Source organism: Panthera onca, chromosome B3 (genome assembly GCF_046562875.1).
Source record: "Panthera onca isolate mPanOnc1 chromosome B3, mPanOnc1 haplotype 2, whole genome shotgun sequence".
Taxonomy (NCBI): Eukaryota; Metazoa; Chordata; class Mammalia; order Carnivora; family Felidae; genus Panthera; species Panthera onca.
The window spans coordinates 34,753,182-34,778,457 of NC_138344.1; the positions used below are offsets into that span (position 1 = coordinate 34,753,182).

A 25,276-nucleotide genomic window follows, 5' to 3' on the forward strand; every position below is an offset into this window, starting at 1 on the left:
TACAGACCCGACTCAATGAGGTAAGGATCATTCAGACCATTTTACAGGTATGAACACTGAAGAGCAGAGAGGTTGTGTAGCTAAGATGTGGCAGGGCTGGTGTCGGAATCCAGGTCTATTTGCTGCCAGAGTGAGTGCTTTTTCCACCACACTCTATTGCTTATGTGGGCACTGCTTTACTCTAAGCTTCAAGACATCCTCGGTAACGTTTTCACCGGTTGTGCCTCTTTGTACAGATTTCTGCTGTGGCATTTATTGCCAAAGACACATTCTATTATTGAAGGACGTCTTTTCCGGGCTCCCTCCTCTCCTGGTATCCACGGATCACGTCTTAGTCATTTTACAAAATTAAGGCGAGCATAGGGCCTGGTGTTTGTTACACGCTTAAACAAATGAGTAAATGACTAAATAAACCACCCTCCTTCCCCTACAGTTAAAACCAGACCCTCTGCTGAACCCCCACCCTCATACTACCAGCTTTTACCATCAATACTTAGCCCACTCCTAATTTCTCCAAATTAATATCTTATTCTAAGTCCTTGGTTTGCAATTCTAGTGCCAGGGGCGCTAAAAAAATATTTCCAATTGATTCTCAAACAACAATCTTTCGTATACTGGAAAGATCTCCTAAGGTTGTATTTTTGATTCAACCTAATCTCAGTCCATCCTGATGACTCATTAATATATTTCCTTTTGTTTCATCTTCAGAAGCTGTGGGGGGAAAAACTGTTTCCCATTTTAAGTTTATTATAAAAATGAGCCCTCAGGATTCCAGGGAAAGGGAAGGATACCAACTCCAGGCTGAGGTCATGATTTTGCTGAAGGAGACTTTGTTAATCATCTCGATGCTGATGCAAACTCCCCGCAGTGATATTCAACACAGGCCTGGGTGGGGCTGGCCTCATCTCCTGGCCACAGCTCTGTGAAAGGAAGGAGCTAGAAATGAGAAGGGCACCTTAAAAAATTCCTTCACCGGGGCGCCTGGGTGGCGCAGTCGGTTAAGCGTCCGACTTCAGCCAGGTCACGATCTCGCGGTCTGTGAGTTCGAGCCCCGCGTCAGGCTCTGGGCTGATGGCTCGGAGCCTGGAGCCTGTTTCCGATTCTGTGTCTCCCTCTCTCTCTGCCCCTCCCCTGTTCATGCTCTGTCTCTCTCTGTCCCAAAAATAAATAAAAAACGTTGAAAAAAAAAATTAAAAAAAAAAAATTCCTTCACCAGTGGCACCATCTCCTTCACCAGTGGCACAAATGATGGGTGTGTGGTTAGGACAAGTCAAATCAAATCAACAAACATTTCTAGATGCAGGGCTTTCTGCTGGACAGAACGGGTGCCGTAATAGAGTGGAAGAGGTCCTTCTCTCATTAATAAATTTACTCATTGAATCATTTGCTTAAGCATATAATAAATACCCATGAGCTTCATTAGAACTCACTATCCTCATCTGAATAGTGACTGAGTTGGACTCCTCCCGTGAAGCACTGTCCCTAATGCGGATGGGGGTGTCTGTCTTTCCCTCCCCCAGGCATCATGCTAAGCCAGCTACTACATATGAGAAAATTATGTGAAGTTGCTTTAAAAGTCCTATGCGGGGCGCCTGGGTGGCTCGGTCGGTTAAGCATCCGACTTCGGCTCAGGTCATGATCTCACGGTCTGTGAGTTCGAGCCCCGCGTCAGGCTCTGTGCTGACCGCTCAGAGCCTGGAGCCTGTTTCAGATTCTGTGTCTCCCTCTCTCTCTGCCCCTCCCCTGTTCATGCTCTGTCTCTCTCTGTCTCAAAAATAAATAAACATTAAAAAAAAAAAAAAAAGTCCTATGCAAGTTTTGCATTCAATTCGTGATATATTCCAAGGGGTGTGTGTGTGTGTGTGTGTGTGTGTGTGTGTGTGGTGTATGGTTCTTCTCTCAGTGGAGAGAAGGTTTGTACACTTGGGGGGTACCCATTCCCTAAAAGTTCAAGGCTGGATGATGTCTGACATCCCTTCTGGATTCAGAATTCTTTTCTGAGGAGTCAGAAATAAATAATATCAGAGACAGCACAGGCAGATATATTTGAACCTAAGGGCGTATCGATGCCATCTATTTTTTTCTCAACCCCAACCAAATAAAACACTTCTGCAGACCAGATTCACCCACCAACTGCCAGTTGTTAAAAGTATAGGAGCCTAGGAGTCCGTGTTTTCAGAACATTCCCCAGGGGACTCTTAGGCTCAGACAATCGGGAGGTCATCATACACCGCAGAACCTGGTACAAATATGAGCCATTATTGTGGGTAAGGATAATAATCCTTGCTGTCTTCACCACACAGGAGGGTTTAAATGAAATAATGTGTATTGCTTTGTGAAAATCAGGAACTAAGGTTATCAAAACAGGAGGTGTGGAGAGGGCTGCCAGTCTTCTCCTGATCCTGATGAGAGTGGACCAGGTATACAGAGGTTCTATAAGCTTTACAGTCTTGACGGGAGGCACCGCTAGCTTAGAACAGATCCTCTCCACTTCTTGTCTCTTCCCTCCCCACTTCTTGTCTCTTCCCTCCCCATAGCTCAGACACAGGCTCTGAGCCATCCTGGTACGGACACCAAGGGCCTCTCTCTTCCTTCCCTTAACTCACTCTATGGCCCCTTCAATCAAAAGAGAGATCTGACAAAGAAAGGGACGCAGATTCTAGTCAAACCTTACAGGAGACGGGCTGTCCTTGCCGCCCCCCACTCCCTCCCCCCCCCCCCCCCCCCCCCCCCCCCGGGGTCTCTCCTGGCCCCAGCCCAGATACCAAGGGCCCGGTGCATGGTGTTCCTTTACAAGGAGAGTGCCTTCCAAGAGATCCCATTTCTTGAGCCTCTCTGATCTGCTTCACCTTATCAAAACCTATTGGTCCAGGGGTCTGTTCTTTCGGAGCCCTAGTTTGGCAAATTATTATAATAAATTATGTTTAAGAAGGTAAATTAAGAGCTTCATGAAAACACATTCAGAGTTTATTTATGTCGATGCTTCTGTCCCTAGTTTCTGGGTCACATTTGCAGGGTTGCTATGGAACTCATTCACAGCTGAATGTGAACAGGCTTTTCGAACATACTGGCATTTCAATAGCTCCCTTTATTTGTTCAACAGTATTTGAGTGCTTATTACATGCAGGGTATATTCTAAGAAGCACTACAGGGCAGTGGCTTTCAAACTTCAGTGAACTTTGGCGGTACTTGGAAGGCTTGTTACAACACGAAGTTCAGAATCGTAGATCCTGATTCGGGAGACCTGATTGGGCCCGAGCAGGTGCGTTTCTGACAAGGTCCCGGGTGAGGTTGGGGCTGCAGGTCTGGGGACCACACTTTGAGAACCAGTGGTATAGGTCACGGCAGGAACCAAGTGTGTGACCTCACAGGGCGCACAGTCCAGGGTGGTTGTAGCAAGGGGACTAATGGTGGAGATGTCGGTCGGTGGGGGAGACACCGGGAGGCACAGAAGCCTCTTAAGGTGCTGTCCGTGCCTGCCACCCCCAGAAGTCATCCCCACGCTGACAAGTCAGAGGCGCTGCGCCCTCCCGTCTCCCCTCTCCGGGGCCCCGACGCGTGGGAGGAGGGAGCGGCGGGCGCTCACTGGAGGAGCCGGGGTCCAGCGCATCTTTCCGGGACGTGCGCTGCGCGGGGACAGCGGAGGAAGTCGCCCTCCCCAGTCGCGGCCCCGCCCGCTCTGGCGCGCGGCTTGGCGGCCGGAGCGGCGGCGGCGGCGGCGCCGCGGGGCGGGGCGCCGCGACCCCCGTCCCCTCCCGGGCGCGCTCGCAGCGCCCCCGCCCCCTCGCCGCAGTCGCCGCCGCCCGGCTGGCTCGGCCTCGCGGCGCGGGGACCGGCGGCGCCGCATTCCCGGCCGGTCCGCGAGCCATGGCCCAGGCGGGCGAGGAGGCGCTGCCCGGGCCCGAGCCCGCGGTGCAGATCCGCGTCGCCATCCAGGAGGCCGAGGACGTGGAGGAGCCGGAGGACGAGGAGGAGGGGACCGAGGCGCGCGGCGCGGGGGACCCGGCTCGGTACCTGAGCCCCGGCTGGGGCAGCGCCAGCGAGGAGGAGCCGAGCCGCGGGCACAGGTAGGCGCGGGGGCGCGGCCCGGCTGAGCGGGGGGCGCGGGGACAACTCCGCGGGCCGAGCGGCTCGAGTCGGCCGCGGCGGGGCGTCCCACCCGGGCGGAACCTGCTTTCGGCGGCTGTGGGTGCCCCGCTCCGCAGCTGTCACCCGCCCCGGCCGGGGCTCCTGGCGCTGGCGGCGGGGCTCTCAGGGGCCTGGACGTCGGCATGCCCTGGGACCCGGGAGGAAGTCCTTCCCGGGCCACCCTCGCCATCTCCTCCTCCCCCGGAGGAGGCTCTCGTTGCGTGCGCTCACCCGGGACCCTCCAAAAAGCCTGGTTCGGTCCCGTCTCCCCCCTAACCCTCCGAGAGTGGCCCACCTCCCCTGGAGAGGAGGGCCCTCACTGCCATTATCGCCCTGTTTATCAGTCCGAATGGGTGGGGGCAGGCCAGGCCCAGCTGACACTTGCTGCTGGGGGATCCGAGGAGTGATTCCACGGTGTAGCGAGCTCTCCTGCTCGGATTTGGAATCAGCTCAAGGCTTGCTGCTCGCCTTCTCGAGGGCCGGGGATTCCCATTTTCAGGCAGCCTCCCCCACCTGACTCCCGAGCTTGCATCATCATCTTGCTGCCTTGCTGTTGGGTTCCTGAGTGATGGGTAGTCTGGAGCTGTTATGGCTGTTGTAGGCCACCTGTCTAACGGTGCCAGTGGGCCCTGAGCTCTTGTCAACAGCCGGAGACCTTGGACCTATGTCCACTAACGCCCACGCCTTTCAGGTCTGTGGGTTCCCCCCGATATTCAATATCCCTCCCGATATTGAAAGGACATACAGTACGGAGTATCCGTGGATACCGGAGTAGCGCAGTGGTGGAACTTGCAAATTCTGGGAAATGCCAACAGGCACTTCGTAAAAGCCCTCTTTCTTCTGGGTTCCTGTGCCCATGCCTCTTAGCTGTCAGGGTTCTGCAGGATGATTCCCTGGCAGGCATAGCTTTACTTCACTGGCAGAGGACTCAACTGAAGGGCGTGAGGATACTGGGTCCAGAGCCATTCCCCGTCACTGGCTTGACCCCTCTGCAGTGGAAGGGGTCTGGATTTAGGCACCCAGAGATTCGGGGCGGTTCCGTGGAGACAGAGGTATTGGAGGAGGAAAGGCCAGCCCAGCAGTTGAGAGCAGGAAAGCTGAGCCACAGCAGATGACACAGTAGCCACAGTCGACATAGCAGAACTCTGTATACTGTAAAGCTTGATTCATTCACTCATTCACTCAGCTCCGTGCTGAGTATTGAGAGTATAAAAATGATGACTCCACAGTCACTGACATCTCAGTCTTGAAGGGAAGGCAGTCACCTAGTCAAACAATTTCAGAAGTTACATAAAGTCGCTCAGAGTGGCTGATCCCTTCTGATTTGATTTGCCTGTGACTCTGGCAAAGAGCTGTCCCCTATACTAGGGGACTAAGTTTTGAGAGATCTAGGAAAGATCCCTCTGTGGAAATCTAGGAGAACGTGATCCTCATTGGGTGGGCTTCCTACGCCCACCCCCACCCCCACCCCCACCCCCACCACTCTCCCTCCAGAGCCTCCCTTCGCTCCCAGCTCCAGGGACTTGGAGTCTCATGGAGCATTCAGTTTGAAGCGTTTCTTGCTGCCCACTGGCAGAGAGTTGACACTAGAAAACCCCTGGGGGGCTCTTTAGGGCGGTGGAGCCGACAGAGCCCAGCAGGCAGACGTCCAGAGCAGGAGAATGTAGCCAAGAACAGTATCCGTGCTGCCCCCTGTTTGGGCTAGCCTGGCACAGCATTCCCTCCCCTGCTCCCCCCACTCTGTGGGGATACTTCTTGGCTTCTAGAGTCTGCAGGAGAAAGCCCAGGTTCCTAAAGCTGTTCCTAGAGATTTAGCACCCAGGTTTACCACCACCCTTGGCCCATTGTTTCTTTCCCTGCCTGTGTTAGCAATTCATGCTCCCGCAGCACGAACCCATCTGGGTCCCTGAACACAGGGTGCAGTTTCGTGTCCACATACTTTTGCACTCCCTCCTCTGGGGCTCTGATCGATTGATTGGTTGATTGGTTGATTGATTGATCTCTAGTCCGCCTTAAAACCTCACTGCTTCATCCCCACTGCCCCTAACCGCGCCCCCCCCCAAAGCTGTTTGTTTCCTGCCCTCCGTGTTGCTGTTGCCGTAGCACTCTGCACGTTTTGTACCTAGCACTTGCCTCAGTTGTAACTGTATAATTCTGTCTCCTTCACAAGAATGTGGACATCCTGAATTCAGGGACCAAGCTTGCCTTGTTCTCATTGTATCCTCAGCACCCAGCATGTAGCAAGTGCTTCTGAATATTTGTTGAATGAATGCACGTCTCTATGATTGCATCACACCATCGGGTTGAAATATTTGTGTGTTTTTCTTCCACCAAACGGAGATCCTTAAAGGCAGTGACCTTGCCTTAGTCCTCTCTACACCGCCAGTACTTAGCCCAATACTAGGTTCTTCCCTGGGGTACAAGCAATAGCGGAAATGAGAAAAATGTTCTTTAGCCTTCTTCCCACGTCTTGCTCGCTAAACGGTGTCTTTCTTTTTATTGTCACCTTTGGGAAATAAAGATTTCAAACATACAATGTGAAAGAGTAGTATGGTGAGCATTCAGATATCCACCATCGAGATTTAACAGTTATTAATATTTTGCCATATTTGTTTGATGGACATATGTATGGATTTCTCAGAACCATTTGAAAATAAGTTATACACAAGACTTACTATACCCTAAGCACTTTATTTTGGAGCTCTTAATAATGACATAGTATCCATAATGCTGTTATTGCAAGGAAGAGACTTAACAGGAATTCTTTAGTGTAATCCCTAAAATGATCCAATAACCAAGTTCCTTATTTGGGTGTCCTCTGAGTCGTCCCACATTGCATTTTATAGATATTCCTTTTTGCCCTCCAACCAGAATCCAATCCAGGGGGTGGCATTTGCCTATTATGTCCCTTTAGAATCTTCTCATCTAGAACATTCACATTTTTTTTTAATGCATTGCTATTTTGAAATAAGAGGCCAGATGTCTCATTGAATGTTTCCCAGTTTGAATTGGTCTGATTACGGTGTCATCATCTACTTTAACTTGCTCCTTTATTTTTTTTTGTTTTTTTTTAATATTTATTTATTTTTGAGACAGAGAGAGCATGAGTGGGGGAGGGGCAGAGAGAGAGGCAGACACAGAATCCGAAGCAGGCTCCAGGCTCCGAGCTGTCAGCACAGAGCCCGATGCAGGGCTCGAACTCACAAACTGCGAGATCATGACCTGAGCCGAAGTTGGACGCTCAACCGACTGAGCCACCGGGCGCCCCTAACTTGCTCCTTGGTACCCTGTGTTTCCTGTAAACTGGAAGCTAGGCTAAGGGCTTGGCTCAATTTGGATTAAACGTTTTGGCAAGAGCACCTCATAGGCAATGCCACGGACTTTTGGTTGCATTCACCTCAGGTGGCTGTGACCAAAGTGATGCTCTAATTTGACCACTTGACTCAGAGACCACTTGATCTCTCCATTGTGAAGCTGTGTCTCTTCTTCTGCAAGGAACAAGTGATATGAGGGTTCCTGTGAATATTCTTTCACCAGTGCCCTTCACCTAATGGTTTTACCATCTACTGATCCTTGCCTGAGAGTCAACTCCTCAGGAATTACCAATTGGTGATTTTATAATTTTATTAGCCTTTGTTCACTTATTAACTGGCATTTTTCTGTATCAGAGAGCCTTGCTCATCATCTGGGATTGAACAAGTGTCCCTCCTACTGAGGCAACATAAATGCCTAATGACCAGCTTTCGAAGAGAGGAGTGGCTGTAATAGTCACGTCAAATATTGTAAATTAGAGCCCTCCTTTGGGGCTCTCCTCGATTCATCGATTTTTATTTGCTTTTTGAAAATTAGTTACATTCATTCTTTTTGATGTTCAAAATGTCCTTGATTAAGTAGGGAGACCCCTTCAGGTTGGCTTCAGGATAGCCTTTTGGAACATGCCCTTTCGTTTTTGAGCACTTTCTTGCTTTCTCTTGCTAGATATTCTGGGCTTACTTGGTACTTTTCCTATTCTGGTCATGGGATCCAGCCATTTCCACAGGAATCCTTGTGGCTAGTATTTTTCAAATACTAGCAGAAGGGTATTTAGAAACCAAGACCTGGAATTAAGAGTGCTAATTTCTACTGGGGCAACACTGGTTTTAGACCCTTTCCATAGAGCTGGGAAATGCATTTTAAAAAATAACTTAATGTTGATAATTCCAATTCATATTTAACATAATAGGGTTTTTGATTTACTTTTATTTTTTTTACACTGACAATCTTGATTCTGAATAACATTAACATATTTATTCGTTTGCTTTGTCTTCCAATGTGTAAAAATGATTTACGATTAGAATACTAAATATTAGCATGAAGAATAAAATCACTGAAGCACACCTTCATTTAACAGACAGAAACATCTAGGCTCCTTTCTCTTCGGGATGTTTCTGGGACCTTGCACGAGCCATCTTTTCTCTGCTCTGGATGATGATAATGAAAGGCTCCATTTATTAATGCCAACTGTGTACCAGATGTGGAAGTAAATACAGTGTAAACATTTCTGCTTCACACCGCAAACCATTTAGACCTGCAGAGACGTCCACTGGTTGCTCTCCTTTTGCAGGCGCTAGGAAGATTCCAGAAGAGCATGGCAGAAGACAGGGTTAGAGAAGAAGGTCATGATGTCTCTAATAACTAAGAACCCATTGGCCACCCAGACATAGCATGGGGACTCTGCTAGTGGCATCCAAAATATAATTGTTCCCATACTGCCTTTTCCAAACTTGGACACATCCCCGTGTATGTTTCCAACTTGTCTCTATGAAAAACCTTTCTTTTTGGAATCTGTCCTTGTGTTTTCATATTGCACGATCAATTTTGTTTACCTTTTGAACCTTTTCAGCCTCGTTATCTTTTCCTAAAGGCAAGTCAAAAGGAACTATAGACAGATTGTCCCGGATCCTACTGTTTTTCATAAATGATGCTTGCTCCTTTTTGTTCAATATCTTCCTTCTTGTTGTCCGCCATTTTCTTGGTATTGGTGGCCAAAGCACCATACTCGGCTAGACCATCTGCAAAGATAGGTGATGAATCCAAGAAATCTTTGCTGTACAGAAAGCCATAGTGAGGAGCTCACTATTCCACCATTTTATTTTGGATATTTTTATTCATAAGGTGTCATTCGAATAACCACTTAATTAATATCTCCAGATTATCTTGAGATTTTATGAGAAAGGCAGCCCTGGAGATTTATGTTGTACTTATTTCCCTAGATCATCTGTAAATATGATTAATATTTCAACACTGATCTGTGGAGCCCCATCATCTGTTTTGAAGTGTACCTCCTCATTTCTACCCTTTATTTTAATTTCTAGCATGTTTATCGTTACAAAAAAAGAACACGTCAGTACTCCTAATTTACAATGGTTTATTTAAAAGGAAACAAGACTGTAAACGTAAAACTTTTTTTCAAAGTCCTCTTGAAAGACCACTAATGGCTTATTCACCGGTAACCATACTTCCTATCTCAAAGAATCCTGCAGATTTGCCCTTACAGAAACTATTCACTTTACACCGGCAATACTTTGTAAATTCCTACTATGTTGGTTCGTGCCAGAATGAAGGACACTGATACGGTTCAAGGGCACTAATAAGATATGCACACGGTAGCTTCAATACAAGTACAGGCAAGGGTTAGGAGAAGTTGAAATGATTTGCTTCCTGAGAGAGTTGCTTTGAGATGGGGCTTGATGTATGGCAGGGATTTGGACCTGAGAGATAAGGCAAGATGTTTAAGGAGTTGGAACAGTATGCCCAAAGGGACAGAGTCCAGAAACCTGGTGACACTTACAGGGATCTGTGAATCTTTTACATGCTTTTATTTTAGAGCAAAGGATCTGAAGGGAAATAGACAAAGATTCCTTTGGAAGCTGCTTACAGCCAGATTCTAAATGAATCTGAATAAAGGGCTAAGGACTTTGGATTTTATTTAACAGAATAGAAAACATTAGTGTTAGTATTAGAGTAGAGCAGGGACATAGCGGTTCTTCAGAACATGTAATAAGGCACAGAGTGGAAGAGGCTTAACCCAAAATACAGCAAGAGTGGACGCAGAGGGAGATGGCAGGAGGTGGGAAGACAGAACCCTAGAAAGGTTCTGGTTAGGAAATATGTGAAGGATGCAGGGATTGAAAAGGATGTTGATATCCAAGAGGTAATTTAAATTCTTCCTTTAGAACAATTGCCTTACCTCTCTGCCTGACCGTAAAAAGGAGCAACCAACATCACTGTTTACGTGCAAGGAGGAAAGGAAGAAACAAGGTTATTTTCTAAAGCAGCTGAACGAATCAGCTCATGATCTGGGGTTGCTAGGTAGAGCTTGTACCTGCAGAGTAACTCCTTCTCCATATAAAGCCCCTATTTAATCACTCCCTGCCTATCCACCCTAAAGGGAAGCCTTCCAGTTGGCATGTGCCATCCATGGATATAGAACCAGCTAGGAAGAAAATCAGAGTATACAGCTGTGGAGGGAACCGATATGGACCCGCCAAGAAAAAGCAACCCAGACCTCCCTTCACTCTTCGAACTGAATAGCCACGGAGCAGAACTCCCCACCTCTTAAGTGTGGACTGTATACAGTGATTCCCTTCCAAAGTGCACAGTATGGAAAGAGAGGGGGGAGCAGTAACTTCACAGTGGAGACACAAAATAACACTACCGCAGCCAGGGTCACCGTCCACAGTGATCAGGTATGTTGATAGTCCCCTTGATATCCTGTGATGAGAATGGAAGTTTACCTCGGTGCTTCTCTTCCCTGAAAGCCATACCCACTGTCTAATCCTAAAAAAATATATCCGATAAATCCCAAGTGCAGAGCTTTCTACAATATATCTGACCAGTACTTCTCAGCACAGTCAAGGTTATCAAAAATAAGGAAAGCCCGAGAAACTGTGTCAGCCAGGAGAGGCCTGGGAGACACAACAACTACTCAGAATCTAGTATCCTGGATGGGATCCTGAAAGAGAAACAGGCCATTAGGTAGAAACTAAGGAAATCTGAATAAGGTATGGACGTTAGCTAATAACAATGTATTCGTATTAGTTGGTTAAATGCCTTGTACTAACACAAGATATTAATAATAGAAGAAGCCTGATGTGGGATACATGGGGACTCTCTGTACTCTTTTCACCATTTTTCTATAAATCTGAAATTATCCTATAATAAGTTTATTTAAACTGATTTTGAATAAAGAAACGGTGAATTGTTTACCAATCACATGAAGAAAACCAATTACACGAAATTAAATGAAAAACTGATCCCAGAAGATATAGAGGTGATGCTGTTGGAAACAAAGAGACTTTTGGGGCGCCTGGGTGGCTCAGTCGGTTGAGCATCCGACTTCGGCTCAGGTCATGATCTGGCAGTTTGTGAGTTCCAGCCCCGCATCGGGCTCTGTGCTGACAGCTCAGAGCCTAGAGCCTGCTTCGGATTCTGTGTCTCCCTCTCTCTAACCCTCCCCTGCTTGTGCTCTGTCTCTCTCTCTCTCTCTCTCAATAATAAATAATAAACATTGAAAAAAATTTAAAACAAAGAGACTTTTAAAAATGTAGACTCTGGAGAGTACCCCAAGAGGGAATTTAAGAGACTGCATCCACAAAACAAGAACAGGATGCTTTTAAAAAGGAGCAGTTTGAAAACATAAAAGAGTTCTTGGAGAATACATAATTCTTGAAATTAAACAATTCATCAAGAATGATTAGAAGGTAATGTCAGAAAATCTCTTGCAATGTAAATCAAAGACAAAGACAACGAGGTCAATATGAAAAAGAGGGTAAGAGTCATAGAGGATTGGGGCGCCTGGTGGGCTCAGTCAAGCATCCCATTTCAGCTCAGGTCATGATCTCACAGTCTGTGAGTTTGAGCCCTGCATCGAGCTGTGTGCTGGCAGCTCAGAGCCTGGAGCCTGCTTTGGATTCTGTGTCTCCCACTCTCTCTGCCCCTCCCAAATCACACTCTGTCTCTCTCACTCTCAAAAATGAATACATGTTTGGGGCGCCTGGGTGGCGCAGTCGGTTAAGCGTCCGACTTCAGCCAGGTCACGATCTCGCGGTCCGTGAGTTCCAGCCCCGCGTCGGGCTCTGGGCTGATGGCTCGGAGCCTGGAGCCTGTTTCCGATTCTGTGTCTCCCTCTCTCTCTGCCCCTCCCCCGTTCATGCTCTGTCTCTCTCTGTCCCAAAAATAAATAAAAAACGTTGAAAAAAAAATTAAAAAAAAAAATGAATACATGTTAAAAAAAAAATTAAAAAAAAAGAGTTATAGAGGATCAATCCAGGTGGTCAACTAACAGGACTTTAAGAAAGAAATGCAATCTTGGCAAATGTCTCCACCCTGCACAGATCAGTGTTTGTACCATCATAAAGGTAAACACAACTGATTAACTTTCTACTTTTAGTATCTATAGACAAAACATGGAATATTAGTTACGGAGTAGAATGGAAATATGGACCATGACAAAATAACATAAAGGTACATCTGGGAGAATTTGAAAGGTTGGAAATGGAAGGAGAGGGAAAGAACACACCTATCGTATGTAGTGAGGAAATGAGAAGTATCATTTAATGTTGATGGAATAAGGAACAGAATTTTAAATGTATTATTTTAAAACACAATTAGAAGGCTATTAAAAAACCCCAAAATAATATAAAATTTTAAAAATTGGAAAAAGAGGCTTTGGGAGACGAGTGACCCCAATGTTGAAAATTGGCATGTGAGGAGTAGAATGAGCATATTTTATAGAACCATAAGGCAACTCTCCTAAGAACTAAATGGTTGACTAGAGGTTGCCTTTAGGGAGGAGAGGTGAAGTTGGAGAGGGTGGCGGCAGGGGGGGGATCGTTGCTTTCTTTGTAAGTTATGCACTATGTTGTTTCATCTTTTGCTTTGTGTTTTTTATTTCACTTTAATGTTTAAGATTCATTTTTGATGAGCTATTAATAGTGTCCAAGAGAGAAGTAATGAGGACAGTTGGAATGGAAAAGGGAACAGATGGGAGACACTGCAGAATAAAATCAACACTTGATAATTGGTTCGATGTGGGGGCAAAAAGAGAGGGCTAAAAGATGCATCTTGGGTTTTGAGCCTAAATGCAGAGAAGAGTGAATAGGGAAAGTAGTCAGTGGGGCAGTTTGGGAGGAAAGATACACGGTTTTTGCAGGACGGTTGTAATTGACAGAAAGTTACCAACATTCATATTTAAGAGATATAAACTTCTTTAATGTTCGTAAAGGATACTGGTCTTTTTTCATTCAAAGGCTGTTGCACGAAGCAGGAAAGAAGGCAGCGTGCTCCCAGATGTGCAAAAAGGCCTTGCCTCTCAGGATCCCCCTTTGGAGATATACAGTTGCCGATGACAGCACCCATGTAGTGAGGGGTCCTTAGGGTGCAAGGACCTCGCAGAATGGTTTATATCACCTTCCGAGGACTGCCCACCTGTTCTGGAATCTCTGGCTACCTGCCTGTCTGCTTACTGGCTGCAAATAACCGATGCAGAATCCCGTCCCCCCTCCCCCAAACACACAGTGTGGATTATTTACCATCAGACTGTATGAAAAGAGGAGCTTCCCAGATAGAATGCCCCTTGCCAGGTCTAGGCTTCAATCCGACCCAAGGTCAAGCTTTGCAGAAGGTGATAGTTCAATTCTGGACGTAATAGATTTGAAGTTTTAACGGGCTGTCCACGTGGAAGCATCAGGCAGGCAGCTAGGAATTGAGGATGGGGTCTCAGGCATGAGAGAAGGATGGAGGGGTAGGTAGAGGCAGGTTTGAATTGGATGTGCTATCCGGCAGCTGAAACCTATTGGTTGCCAGGGGATAAAGGGTCAAGGATAGATCCTTGGAGAAATGGGAGCAGAATGAGGAGACTGAAAGGGCAATTAGATGAGGAGAAGAATCAGAAAAGGACAAATCACAGAAGCCCAGGGCGAGAGGTACCGAGAGGAAAGAGGTCAACAGCGTCCCATCCTGCCGCAGGCATAAGAGGACCAAGGTGGAGAAAAGGGCCCTGGATGCGGTAGATGCTTCGGCAGATGCCCAGACATATAGAACAAGCTTGTGGGGAGGGAGAGCATGTCCAAGGGAGGTCTGGGCAAGTCTGCTTCGATGAACGTCATCTTCTCAACCAAGTTTGTCATAGAATCTTCTGCAGGGAGTAAAGGCTTCCCATGACAGACGTTGGAAAGGACGGGAAGCTCTAGAATGGGCACTGGAGAAATTGAGAAATTACATCCCCATCCTTCCATTATGTTTTATTTGTTTATGAGATAACTTTAAAAAAAATATGTATTTATTTTTGAGAGACAGAGAAACAAAGCGTGAGTGGGGAATGGACAGAGAGACGGAGACCCGAAGCAGGCTCCAGGCTCTGAGCTGTCAGCACAGAGCCCCACGTGGGGCCCAAACCCACGAACTGTGAGATCACGACCCTGAGCCAAAGTCGGATGCTTAACCAACTGAGCCACCCAGGCGCCCCTCCATTGGATTTGTGACTTCCCTGTGCCCTGATGGATCCTGTTTTTTCTTTCAACATTTATTTATTTTTGAGAGACAGAGACAGAGTGTGAGCAGGGGAGGGGCAGAGAGAAAGGGAGACACAGAATTCAAAGCTGGCTCCAGGCTCTGGAGAGCACAGAGCCCCACGCGGGGTTTGAACTCACAGACTGCGAGATCATGACCTGAGCCTAAGTCCACTGCTTAACCAACTGAGCCACCCAGGTGCCCCCTGAGATTACTTTTTGTAATAGCTTCAACTACTCTAGTTGCGGAGTAGGACTTACTAGTGTGTTGGTCCCTTTGATGGTCTGGTCACCTCTGATATACTTGCGATTTGTAGTAAGTTAGACCATTTTGCTAATATCTGAGTCCACTCAAAGCTCTTCACTGGTCATTAGCATACACCTCATCCCAACTCCTCTGTATTCTCATCCTTGTCATTGGGGCTCAGACTTTCCCATGCGTTTGTAGTTATTGTATCTGGTGTATTCAACTTATCTAGTTGAACTGCTTCTTAGGGTGTGAACTTTCTCTAATAGAGTGAAAATCCGTTCTGTCCATGTTGCCTCTCCTTTTTCATTCCATTGATTGTGCCACTGACACTTTTCAGTTAGCATGTTTTAAGGACCACTTTGTCAAAACAGTATTACTATCCTACTATTTGGCTGTAAGTAATAAAAAACCCAGCTAACAGGTGAATTATGCAAATGGACATTATCTTTCCCGTGTAGTCAGAAATCTGCAGGTAGGTAGTTAGAGGAATTGGTTCAGCAACTCAATAATATCAGAGCCAATAATGTCAAGAAGTCAGGCCAAGCTAGTTCTTGTGGCCTTTTCCTTTTTTTAAATTTATTTACTTATTTAGAGAGAGAGCACATGTGTGCCTGTGTGTGCACACACTTGAGTTGGGGAGGGGCATAAAGAGAGGGGGGGTAGAGAGAGAACCCTGAGGAGGGTTGAGCGCAGAGCCCGATGTGCAGCTTGAACCTTTGAACCATGAAATCATGACTTGAGCCAAAACCAAGAATCTGATGCTTAACTGACTGAGCCACCCAGATGCCCCATTTTGGCCTTTTTCTTTGGTAGTGAAATAGCTGCCACCACCCCAACCATCACATCCACACTCAAATCAGTTAAAAAGGGAAGAGATGGGGCCAAAAGATTTTCACTTGTGTGTTGTTGGCCATATCACGACAGGTGGCTCAGATGGCTATTACCTGTAACAGATGCTGAGAAAGTACATGTTTAGTTTTGTTTTTGTCTTTTTGTAGCCTCCATAATAAAGAAAGGTAAGCGAGAGTTTGCTATCAGATGTTGGTTGAATCTATTATCTACCACAGCTGTCTTCTAGAAACTTCTAAAATATTCAGCTTGTCTGATGTTTAAGTTGCCTTTGACCTGTTTTATCTGCTTTTATAGGCTGCCTTAAAATATTCCTTTAGTTTGCCATCCCATTTTTAAAAGGCTTTTTACAAAACATACTTTTAGGGGTGCCTGGGTGGCTCAGTCGGTTAAGTGTCCGAGCCTTGATTTTGGCTTAGGTCATGATCTCACGGTTGCTGAGTTCAAGCCCCATGTTGGGCTCTGCACTGACAGTGAGGAGCCTGCTTGGGATTCCCTCCCTCTCTGCCCCCTACCCGCCCTCTCAAAAATAAATAAACTTATAAAAGAAAACCAAACCCTCCCCCCAAAACTTATCATCTTAACCATCATTAAGTGTACAATTCAGTGGCATTGAGGACATTCACGCCGTCGTGCACCCATCACCACTTTCCATCTCTAGAACTTTCTGTCTTTTCCACCTGAAACTCCATACCCATTAAATATTAGCTCCCCATCCCCCCCTCCCCAGTCCTCGGTAACCGCCGGTCCCCTTTCTGTCTCTGTGAATTTGACAACTCTAGATCCTTCATGTCACTGGCATCACGTGGTATTTGTCTTTTGAGGACAGACTCATGTCACTTAGCATCGTGTCTTCAGGGTCCATCCACGTGGCAGTATGTATCAGAATTTCCTTTTCAAAGCTGAATTACATTCCCTCCGATGCATGGATGTGCCACATTTTGCTGATTCAGTCGTCCATCAGTGGACATTTTTGGTTCTGCCTTTTGTCTACTGTGAACATGCCGCTGTGAACTTCCTGAGCCTGCTGGGGACTCAAGCAGGTGCTCCCAACAGAGTCGAAGCACACTGAATGCTGTTGGTGGCTCGGTGTCTGCATCCCTCCCAGGAGATGCTCTCCCTACACAGAACATGTTAACGGAGACTCTGGGCCTGATGGTCATGTTACTGGAAATCAAGCTGCCACATAGGAAAGTGGTAATTTTTTTTTTCTGGAAGTAATTAAAAAAAAATTTTTTTTAACATTTATTTATTTTTGACAGACAGAGAGAGAGAGAGAGAGAGAGAGGGACAGAATCTGAAGCGGGCTCCAGGCTCCGAGCTGTCAGCACAGAGCCCGACACGGGGCTTGAACTCACAAACCGTGAGATTGTGACCCGAGCCGAAGTCGGATGCTTAACCGACGGAGCCACCCAGGCGCCCCTCTGGAAGTCATTTTTAACCAATCCTTTTTGTTGAATAAGATATGTATGATAGTGGATAGTACATAATTTAATGTGGTAATTAAACATACAAAAAAGAAGCCACCTTCTAGAGCTTCGAATTAATGGCGTCACCTGCGAGGCAGATCGTCACAAAGTCCCTATATGTTTATGGTTTTGAAGTGTTTGTAATCCCTTGGTGGAAGGTTTGCCTGCCTAAAGAAGCTTTGCTCAGGATTTCTTTGGCTTGCTCTCATATCCTAAGACTCTCAGGGAGAGGGGGAGGAAGTCTGTCCAGCTGGAACTACTGGTGGGTATGGGTTTCATTTAGAAAGGCCCTGGTGAATGGGATCGTTTCCCGATTCCATGGCAGGGTCCCAACGACACATGGAAAGGATATGTGTGCTGGCTTTGGGGACAGAAAACTGGAGCTTCGGTCCTAGATGTGAGGTGCAAATGAATGTACCTGTCACCTACTCGGTTCTCAGGGTGTGCCAGGCATTCACGTGAGCATTTCCATGTATTAGTTGATTTACTGTTCGTAACAGTCCTATCAGGAGAGTGACTATGGTGATTCCCAGTGGCCAGATAACAGAACTGAGGTGTGGCAGGGAGTGGGGTTCCTTGCCTGAGTTGACTCAGTTAATAAATGGTGGCGTCGGGATTCGAACCCCCATGGTCTACCTCTAGGATTGGGACTCTTAGTGAGTCTGCTAAATTACCTTCCAGAAATCAGGATTGGGGGGGAGGAGTGGGGAGGGAAGAATAAGGAGGGAATGTGAAGAGCATCCTGTCAATGGCACAGCAGCACAGAAACGTTCGTAGACGGTGGTGTTATTTTAGTGACCCTCGGTCCACCTTAAAAACAAAAGCTTGATTTCTTAGCTCGTTGGGCACAGTTTAGCCCCTTGTGATCACCAGGTGATACCCCCTCTGAGGAGCGCAGTTCGAGTGGGAGCCAGTGAAGTTTCCTAGAGCTGCACCACAAACTGGGTGGCTTAGAACCACGGAATGTATTGCCTCACATTCTGGAGGCCGGAAGTAGGGAATCCGGGGTGTCAGCAAGATGCCCTCCCCTCGAGGGTCTGTTCTGGGCCAGTGCCCTGGCTTCTGGTGGTTTGCTGGCCGCCCTTGACGGTCCTGGGCTTCTGCTCATCACCCCCATTTCCACCCTCATCCTCACGCGGCATTCTCCTTGTGTGCGCGTGCCCAGATTTCCCCTTTTGATGAGACGCCGGTCGTAGTGGATTGGGGCCACCCTGCTCTGGTGTGACCTCATCTTGAACTGATTACATCTACAGGGCCCCATTTCCGAGTAAGATCACATCCTGACATACAGGGCTTTGGGACTTCAACGCAAGAAATTTGGGGGTGGGGGGGGACAGCAGTTCAGCCTGTAACCTTCCCCCCCCGCCCCGTGTCTCCTTCTGGTCTCAGTGGCACCACAACAAGTGGGGGCGAGAACGAGCATGAAGACGGGGAGCAGGAGTGGAAGCCCCCAGACCAGGAGTTGATCAGGAAGCTGGTGGATCAGATCGAATTCTACTTTTCTGATGCAAACCTGGAGAAGGACGCCTTCCTGCTAAAGCACGTGAGGAGGAACAAGCTGGGGTATGTGAGCGTCAAGCTACTCACATCTTTCAAAAAGGTAAGCCTTCGTCCTCACACGCTGCCTCCAGGATTTCAGGGGTGTTTGGGGGTTTCAGTTCTCAATATTGTTTGCCCACATGATACCTGACGACTAGCGATTTTTTGCCCCCTGACATAGAGAAACATGATCAAGAATAGAGATTTAGGATCGTTATTAGCAACATCGCGGGGGAGCCTGGGTGGCTCAGTCAGTTAAAGCGTCTGTCTTCCGCTCAGGTTATGATTTCATGGTTCATGGGTTCAAGCCCCCCATCAGGCTCTGTGCCGACAGCTCAGAGCCTGGAGCCTGCTTCGGATTCTGTGTCTCCCTCTCAATCTGCCCCTCCCCGGCTTATGCTCTCTCTCTCTCTCTCAAAAAGAAATAAACATTAAAAAAAAAAACCAAACCAACGACAGCGAGTATCTTCCCAAGTATTAAAAGGGGCCTGGGTGTTGGGACAAACGTCAGCCGGTGGCAGTTGTGAAATGATAGTGCTTGCTCTTAGTAAAGTTCAAGCACTCTTGCCAGGCAAGTGGGTGACCAGGAGGGTGCTGTGCCAGGACACAGGGACTCCGTGGCCTTGAGAGACAACTATTGGGCCTAGAATTACGTGAAACCCAAGCTTTTCACCTGCCCAGTCGAATGAATAGGAAGAAGAAGGAGCGCCCAGAACTCAGGGAGAGGAACCTTCAAGACTCCAGCAGTGTTTGTAAGACCAACATTCTCATCTATACAATGGGGACATGGGGTATCTGATGCTTGCCGCCATCCGGGCCACAGACCGCACGTCCCTCCGGTGCACAGACCCAGCAACTGGACTGTGCGTGAATTCCCTACTTCTCAAAGTGTGGACGGACTAGCTGGAGCCAGCACCGTGTGTCTTCCGTGGGGGAAGCGTATTTACCAGAATGGAAAAGCACCACATGGCCCGTTGCATAACGGGATGTGTAACAGCTGGGTCCCAGCCAAGCCGCCTGTGCCCTTGGTCAGACATTCCCGGAGGAGAGCTTCTCTCCGTGGAGCTGTTCTCTGCCTCACCTGCTGGTAGAGTCGGCCCTCTCCTCTTGCTCTCTGGCCTTCATTCATTCATCAAACCTATTCATGCCGCACCCTGAGTGCTGCCTTAGGCACAGGATACATGACATGAATGGGTTCTCTGCCCTTGCAAAGTCCAGGAAAGGCGAGAGATCAGTGAAGGATTGCAATATGACCAAAGGCAGTGAAAGAACAAAGTAGCGAGTAACCCTGCCTGGATAATTAAGAAGCCTTCCCAGAAGTGGTGACGTTGAAATGGGATCTTGGAGGGGCCGCCTGGGTGGCTCCATCGGTTGAGCGTCTGACTTGGGCTCCGGTCACTATCGTGAGTTCGAGCCCCGCGACGGGCTCTGTGCTGACAGCTCAGAGCCTAGAGCCTGCTTCGGATTCTGTGTCTCCCTCTCTCTCTGTGCCCCGCCCCCGCCCACACTCTGTCCCTCTGTCTCTCTCAAAAATAAAGCAACATTAAAGAAAGAAAGAAAGAAAGAAAGAAAGGATCTTGGAGGGTGACTAGAAGTTTCCAGGGTATAGGAGAAGGAGGGAAGGGGCACTTCCTGTTGCAACGGAAAAGTCTCCCCTTCCTCCTGCGCGTCTCCCTTGTCTCACACCGCGAGCACACGCTGACGCCAGATGTGCCTGTAGGGGGAGGACATCCCCACCCAGCAGTTCTCCGTCTACCTGGAGACAGCACCAGGCCATCCAGGGTAAGGCTCACAGCTAGTCACCTAGGTTACCCACAGCTTCTGTCCAACGTGGCTGCACATCAGAGGTTCCCATGACCTCCTCCCCTTTGGATTTGATCATTTGCTAGAATAGCTCACAGAGCTCAGGGAAACACTTACTTACATTTACCAGTGTAATACAGGATATGATAACAGATACAGACAAACAGCCAGATGAAGAGATACCCGGAACGAGACCCCGAATGCAGGAGCTTCTGTCCCAGAGGAATTGGGGTGCATCACCCTCCATCCGGGAAGTGCCCTGAACCCCAAGGTATTGGGGTTTTCAGGGAGGCTTCCTCATGTGGGCTTGATCGACCATTATCTCAATTTCCTGACCCTCTCCCTTCTCTGAAAATCCCAAGCTTCTAACCACGGTTTGGTCTTTCTGGTGACCGGCCGTCAACTAGGAGCCATCCAGGAGCCCATCCAGAGTCGCCTCATCGGAACAAAAGGTACTCCTAGTGTTCTTATGACCTGGGAATGTACCGGGTGCCAGCAACCCCGTGCCAAGAACGGGGACAAAGAGCAATGTATATGTATTTTAGGGAGGTACTATTTCATCATTCTCTGGGAGACCCAAGTTAGGTTTCATTCCAAGCTGAAACAGTCCACGTCAGTTTCGGGAGCTACGGCATTGACATGTGAAAGATCTTTTGGAAGCTTGTACGTATCAAACGCATCAGGGCAGAAACACAATTTCAGAGAAGTGTTTGAACGTTAACATCTCCGAGTCCTTTCGGAATGATAAATCACAATACCACACACATCCAGAGAACAAAGAAGTGTTTGTGGGGGATCCCAAAATGAAGCAGCCAGTAGACATTCCTTCACTCCTCCCCAGGGACCTGAAGAGGCAGCCCGATTTTCTTTCCTTTTGAAGCTGCCACTATAGATCTATTTACGAGGGCTTTTCTTTGTTGAAAAGTGGCTGCACAGTAGACATAGACTCCCCAACACCTTCAAAATGAGAACAAAGACCCTTTTTGTTCTAACTTTTTTTAACGTTTATTTATTTTTGAGAGAGCGAGACAGAGTGCGAGCGGGGGGAGGGGCAGAGAGAGAGAGGGAGACACAGAACCCCAGGCAGGCTCCAGGCTCTGAGTGGTCAGCCCAGAGCCCGATGCGGGGCTCGAACTCACAAACCAGGGGATCATGACCTAAGCCAAAGTCGGACGCCTAACCAGCTGAGCCACCCGGGCGCCCCCAAGGCTGTTTTCATTCTAAAGGCTTTCCTGCTAATCATCATAGGAAATGCATATGACAAACAGGGGAATTGCAGTTTCCGAAAAGGTTAGCAGGTTCTAGTGATCGCACAAGGATATCACCTCCCTGACTCCTCCTCTTAAGTGGTGCCGGACACGCCTTCTAACGGCTCACAGACAGGCCTGGGATGTTCGGACTATCACGGAGATTTCCCAGTGGACTGTGCTCCTGGCTCCAGAGGGATATCGGGTGCTTTCTAGAGCCCGCTTCTCTCTCGATCGTGTGTGGTCTTCTGTGAGCTTCTCTAGCCCTCGGAGCAGGGCAGTACTGGCCTTCCCTCGAGCACGCCTGGCTCAGGGTCCAGGTCTAGGCAGGAGCTCCTCTTCCTCTCCCCCACTGGCTTTGGAGAAGGCTCCCCGCCATCCCATCCTCAGCGAGCTACTGACTAGCTTCCTCACCACCTGGCAGTGACCTTCCATCATCACCCTCACCCCTTCTGGAGCCCTGATCGGCCCCGTTCGCCTGAAGTCCGACCCTTTGACTGGACCTCTGCCCACCTTCTGTCCTTGGTGTGTGCCGTGGAATCAGCCCGTGGGTTCTGTTGTGTAGGTGACTTGTGGCTCCCACACCCCTAAGCCCACATCTGGGCCGTGTCACCCAGAGGCCACAGGCTCGAGCGGACAGCGCCCTGTCTGCAGGAGCCTGGCTGTACTGAGAGCTCTGCGAGGTTCCCCCCCGACACCGCCCTGTTAGGGAGCCTCCCACATTGAGTTCTGGGAAGTTCCTGTTTGGTCTCAGGGTTCCTCTGCAGAGTGGCTGCGTTGGCCTGGCCTCCGAGGACGGACGCAGGGTGATCTCGCCATTCCTGGCTCAGGTTACCCACCCCACCCACCTCCACAGTTCCTGCGGGATGCGATGACTCATTCTCCCTGGCATTCCCTCCAGCGGAAGTGGGCCTCTTGAAAATTACTGTTTTGCAGCATAAATATAGCCTTCATATACTGCGCGTTGATACGCACAATTTCCACTCAGGGAGGAGGGAGGGAGGGACTATTTCATCATTCTCTTTGAGGCCCTAGTTGGGTTTTACTCCAAGTTGAAACAGTCCACATCATTTTCAGGAGATATTCCAGTGAAATATGAAAGCTCTTTTGGAACTTTCTGGGTATCCAACGCATAAACGGAGAAACACAACTTCAGAAAAGCGTTTGAATGTTAAAAATCTCCGAGCCCTGTCAAAACGATAGCACGTGATGTTTGAAATGATGATAGCACACGATATTTATTGCGTACTTGCCATGAGCTAGACACTGTTCTAAGTTGTGCATATGTATGCATAATGTGTGTCTGGATGTAGGTATGTATATATCGATTTATTCATTCACTCCTCGCGACAACGCTGTGAGGCGGGCACTGTAAACGTGTCCATTTTACAGATGGGGGAGTTGAGGCACCGAGAGGTGGGAAAACGTCAGGTCTTACCGCCGGCCGGAGGTGGGCTTTGGATTTGTGTATCTAACAGCCTTGTTCCAGGCCCTACAGGCTTAACCTCGAAACTCGCGTGGACTAGACTGTCTCCATCACCACAGAAAGTTGTGCTGGACGGCACTGCTCCAAACTGTGCTGCCTAGCTTGACATTGTGGAGAGCTCACTAGATTTTTGAATGCCTACACACAGCAGGTGTGATTCTAGCGACCAGTGTTACGGGGGTGGGGAGGGAGGTAGGGGAGGGAGATTATAGAGGACACAAGAGGGGCAAAGACGATAGGTACCATTTCCGATGTTGCTTTGTCTTCTTCAGGTGAAACACCTGACCCGGGACTGGAGAACCACGGCACACGCCTTGAAGTACTCGATGAGCCTCGAGTTGAATGAGGACCACCGGAAGGTGAGGAGGACCACCCCCGTGCCGCTCTTCCCCAACGAGAACCTGCCAAGCAAGATGCTCCTGGTCTACGATCTCTACCTGTCCCCCAAGCTCTGGGCCCTGGCCACGCCCCAGAAGAATGGAAGGGTGCAGGAGAAGGTGATGGAACACCTGCTCAAGCTCTTCGGGACCTTCGGAGTCATCTCGTCAGTGCGGATCCTCAAGCCCGGGAGGGAGCTGCCCCCTGACATCCGGAGGGTCAGCAGCCGGTACAGCCAGGTGGGGACCCAGGAGTGCGCCATCGTGGAGTTCGAGGAGGTGGAGGCGGCCATCAGAGCGCATGAGTTCATGGTCACGGAATCTCAGGGCAGGGAGAACATGAAAGCCGTCCTGATTGGGATGAAGCCACCCAAAAAGAAACCTCCCAAAGACAAGAACCAGGACGAGGAGCCCGCCGCGAGCATCCACCTGAACAAGTCCCTAAACAAGAGAGTCGAGGAGCTTCAGTACATGGGTGACGAGTCTTCCGCCAACAGCTCCTCCGACCCCGAGAGCAACCCCACGTCCCCCATGGCCGGCCGGCGGCACGTGGTCACCACCAAGCTCAGCCCTGCTGGCCACCAGAATCTCTTTCTGAGCCCCAACGCCTCCCCGTGCTCCAGTCCCTGGAGCAGCCCCTTGGCTCAACGCAAAGGCGTTTCCAGAAAATCCCCTCTGGCCGAGGAAGGGAGGCTGAACTGTAGCGCCAGCCCTGAGATCCTTCGCAAGTGCACGGATTATTCCTCCGACAGCAGCATCACTCCCTCCGGCAGCCCCTGGGTTCGGAGGCGCCGCCAGGCCGAGATGGGGACACAGGAGAAGAGCCCCGGGGCGAGTCCCCTGCTGTCTCGGAGGATGCAGACTGCCGATGGGTTACCTGTGGGGGTGCTGAGGTTGCCCAGAGGCCCTGACAACACCAGAGGGTTCCACGGAGGACACGAGAGGGGCAGGGCCTGTGTATAAATACCTTCTATTTTTAATACCCGCTCCATCAAAATACCTGGCATGATACAGAATGCGATTAGGTCCCCTTTGACAGATTTTGTATACGTGTAGACCTCTTAATTTATATATTTGTAATGTACATAGGTTGTCTGGTACGCCATGGTTTTAAGAGCACCTTCTAGTTCAGAACAACCAGCATGACCTTTATTTTGATGATGCCCAACGTGTATGAATGTTGCGGCTCTGCAGAGCTGTGGGACAGAAGCTCCTCCAGGGCGGGTCGGGCGGTGGGTCTCTTCCTCAGGACAGAGCTCCTGCCTGCGGTGACTGAGCCGACCTCGGCTGGCCATGCAAGAGCTTCCTGAGGACCCCCAGGGGCTCTGTCGTGTAATGGCAACTCGTTAAGTCGGTAGCATGGTGTCTTATGGGACCAAATGTATATTTCCTGTCAACTCAATAAATAATAAAACATCCGACTGGGAGTCCTGCCTCTGAAGTCCTAGATCGTGTCTGACAGAAGTCTGTGCCCCTCTGACAAGGCTGTGGGTGGTATGTCAGGAGGCCCTGAGGAGCTTAACGGAGACGCATCTCTTGGAGGTCTTGCCCAGGGCAGCCCTGGGGCTCTCCTTGAGG

At 48.8% G+C, this 25,276-nt stretch overlaps 1 protein-coding gene across 3 annotated transcripts; it reads left to right on the top strand.

Moving 5' to 3' along the window:
* Positions 1-25,116, top strand: LARP6 (La ribonucleoprotein 6, translational regulator). Of its 3 annotated transcripts, none has more exons than XM_078448828.2 (3): positions 1-20; positions 18,636-18,846; positions 23,594-25,116. In XM_078448828.2, the coding sequence occupies exons 1-3, from the start codon at positions 16-18 to the stop codon at positions 24,659-24,661; spliced, it is 1,284 nt and encodes a 427-aa protein (XP_078304954.1). In that variant the 5' UTR covers positions 1-15; the 3' UTR covers positions 24,662-25,116. The 3 variants fall into 3 exon arrangements, with proteins under 3 accessions (XP_078304954.1, XP_060474117.1, XP_060474118.1); XM_060618135.3 differs by lacking the exon at positions 1-20 and adding an exon at positions 3,760-4,067; XM_060618134.3 differs by lacking the exons at positions 1-20; positions 18,636-18,846 and adding an exon at positions 3,671-4,067.
* The last annotated feature ends 160 nt before the right edge of the window (positions 25,117-25,276 follow it).

Coding starts and splice junctions, on each gene's coding strand:
- LARP6 (XM_060618135.3), top strand. CDS start 3,868: ATGGCCCAGGCGGGCGAGGAGGCGCTGCCCGGGCCCGAGCCCGCGGTG. Junction 4,068..18,635: donor GAGCCGAGCCGCGGGCACAG/GTAGGCGCGGGG, acceptor TTCTGGTCTCAG/TGGCACCACAACAAGTGGGG. Junction 18,847..23,593: donor TACTCACATCTTTCAAAAAG/GTAAGCCTTCGT, acceptor TGTCTTCTTCAG/GTGAAACACCTGACCCGGGA.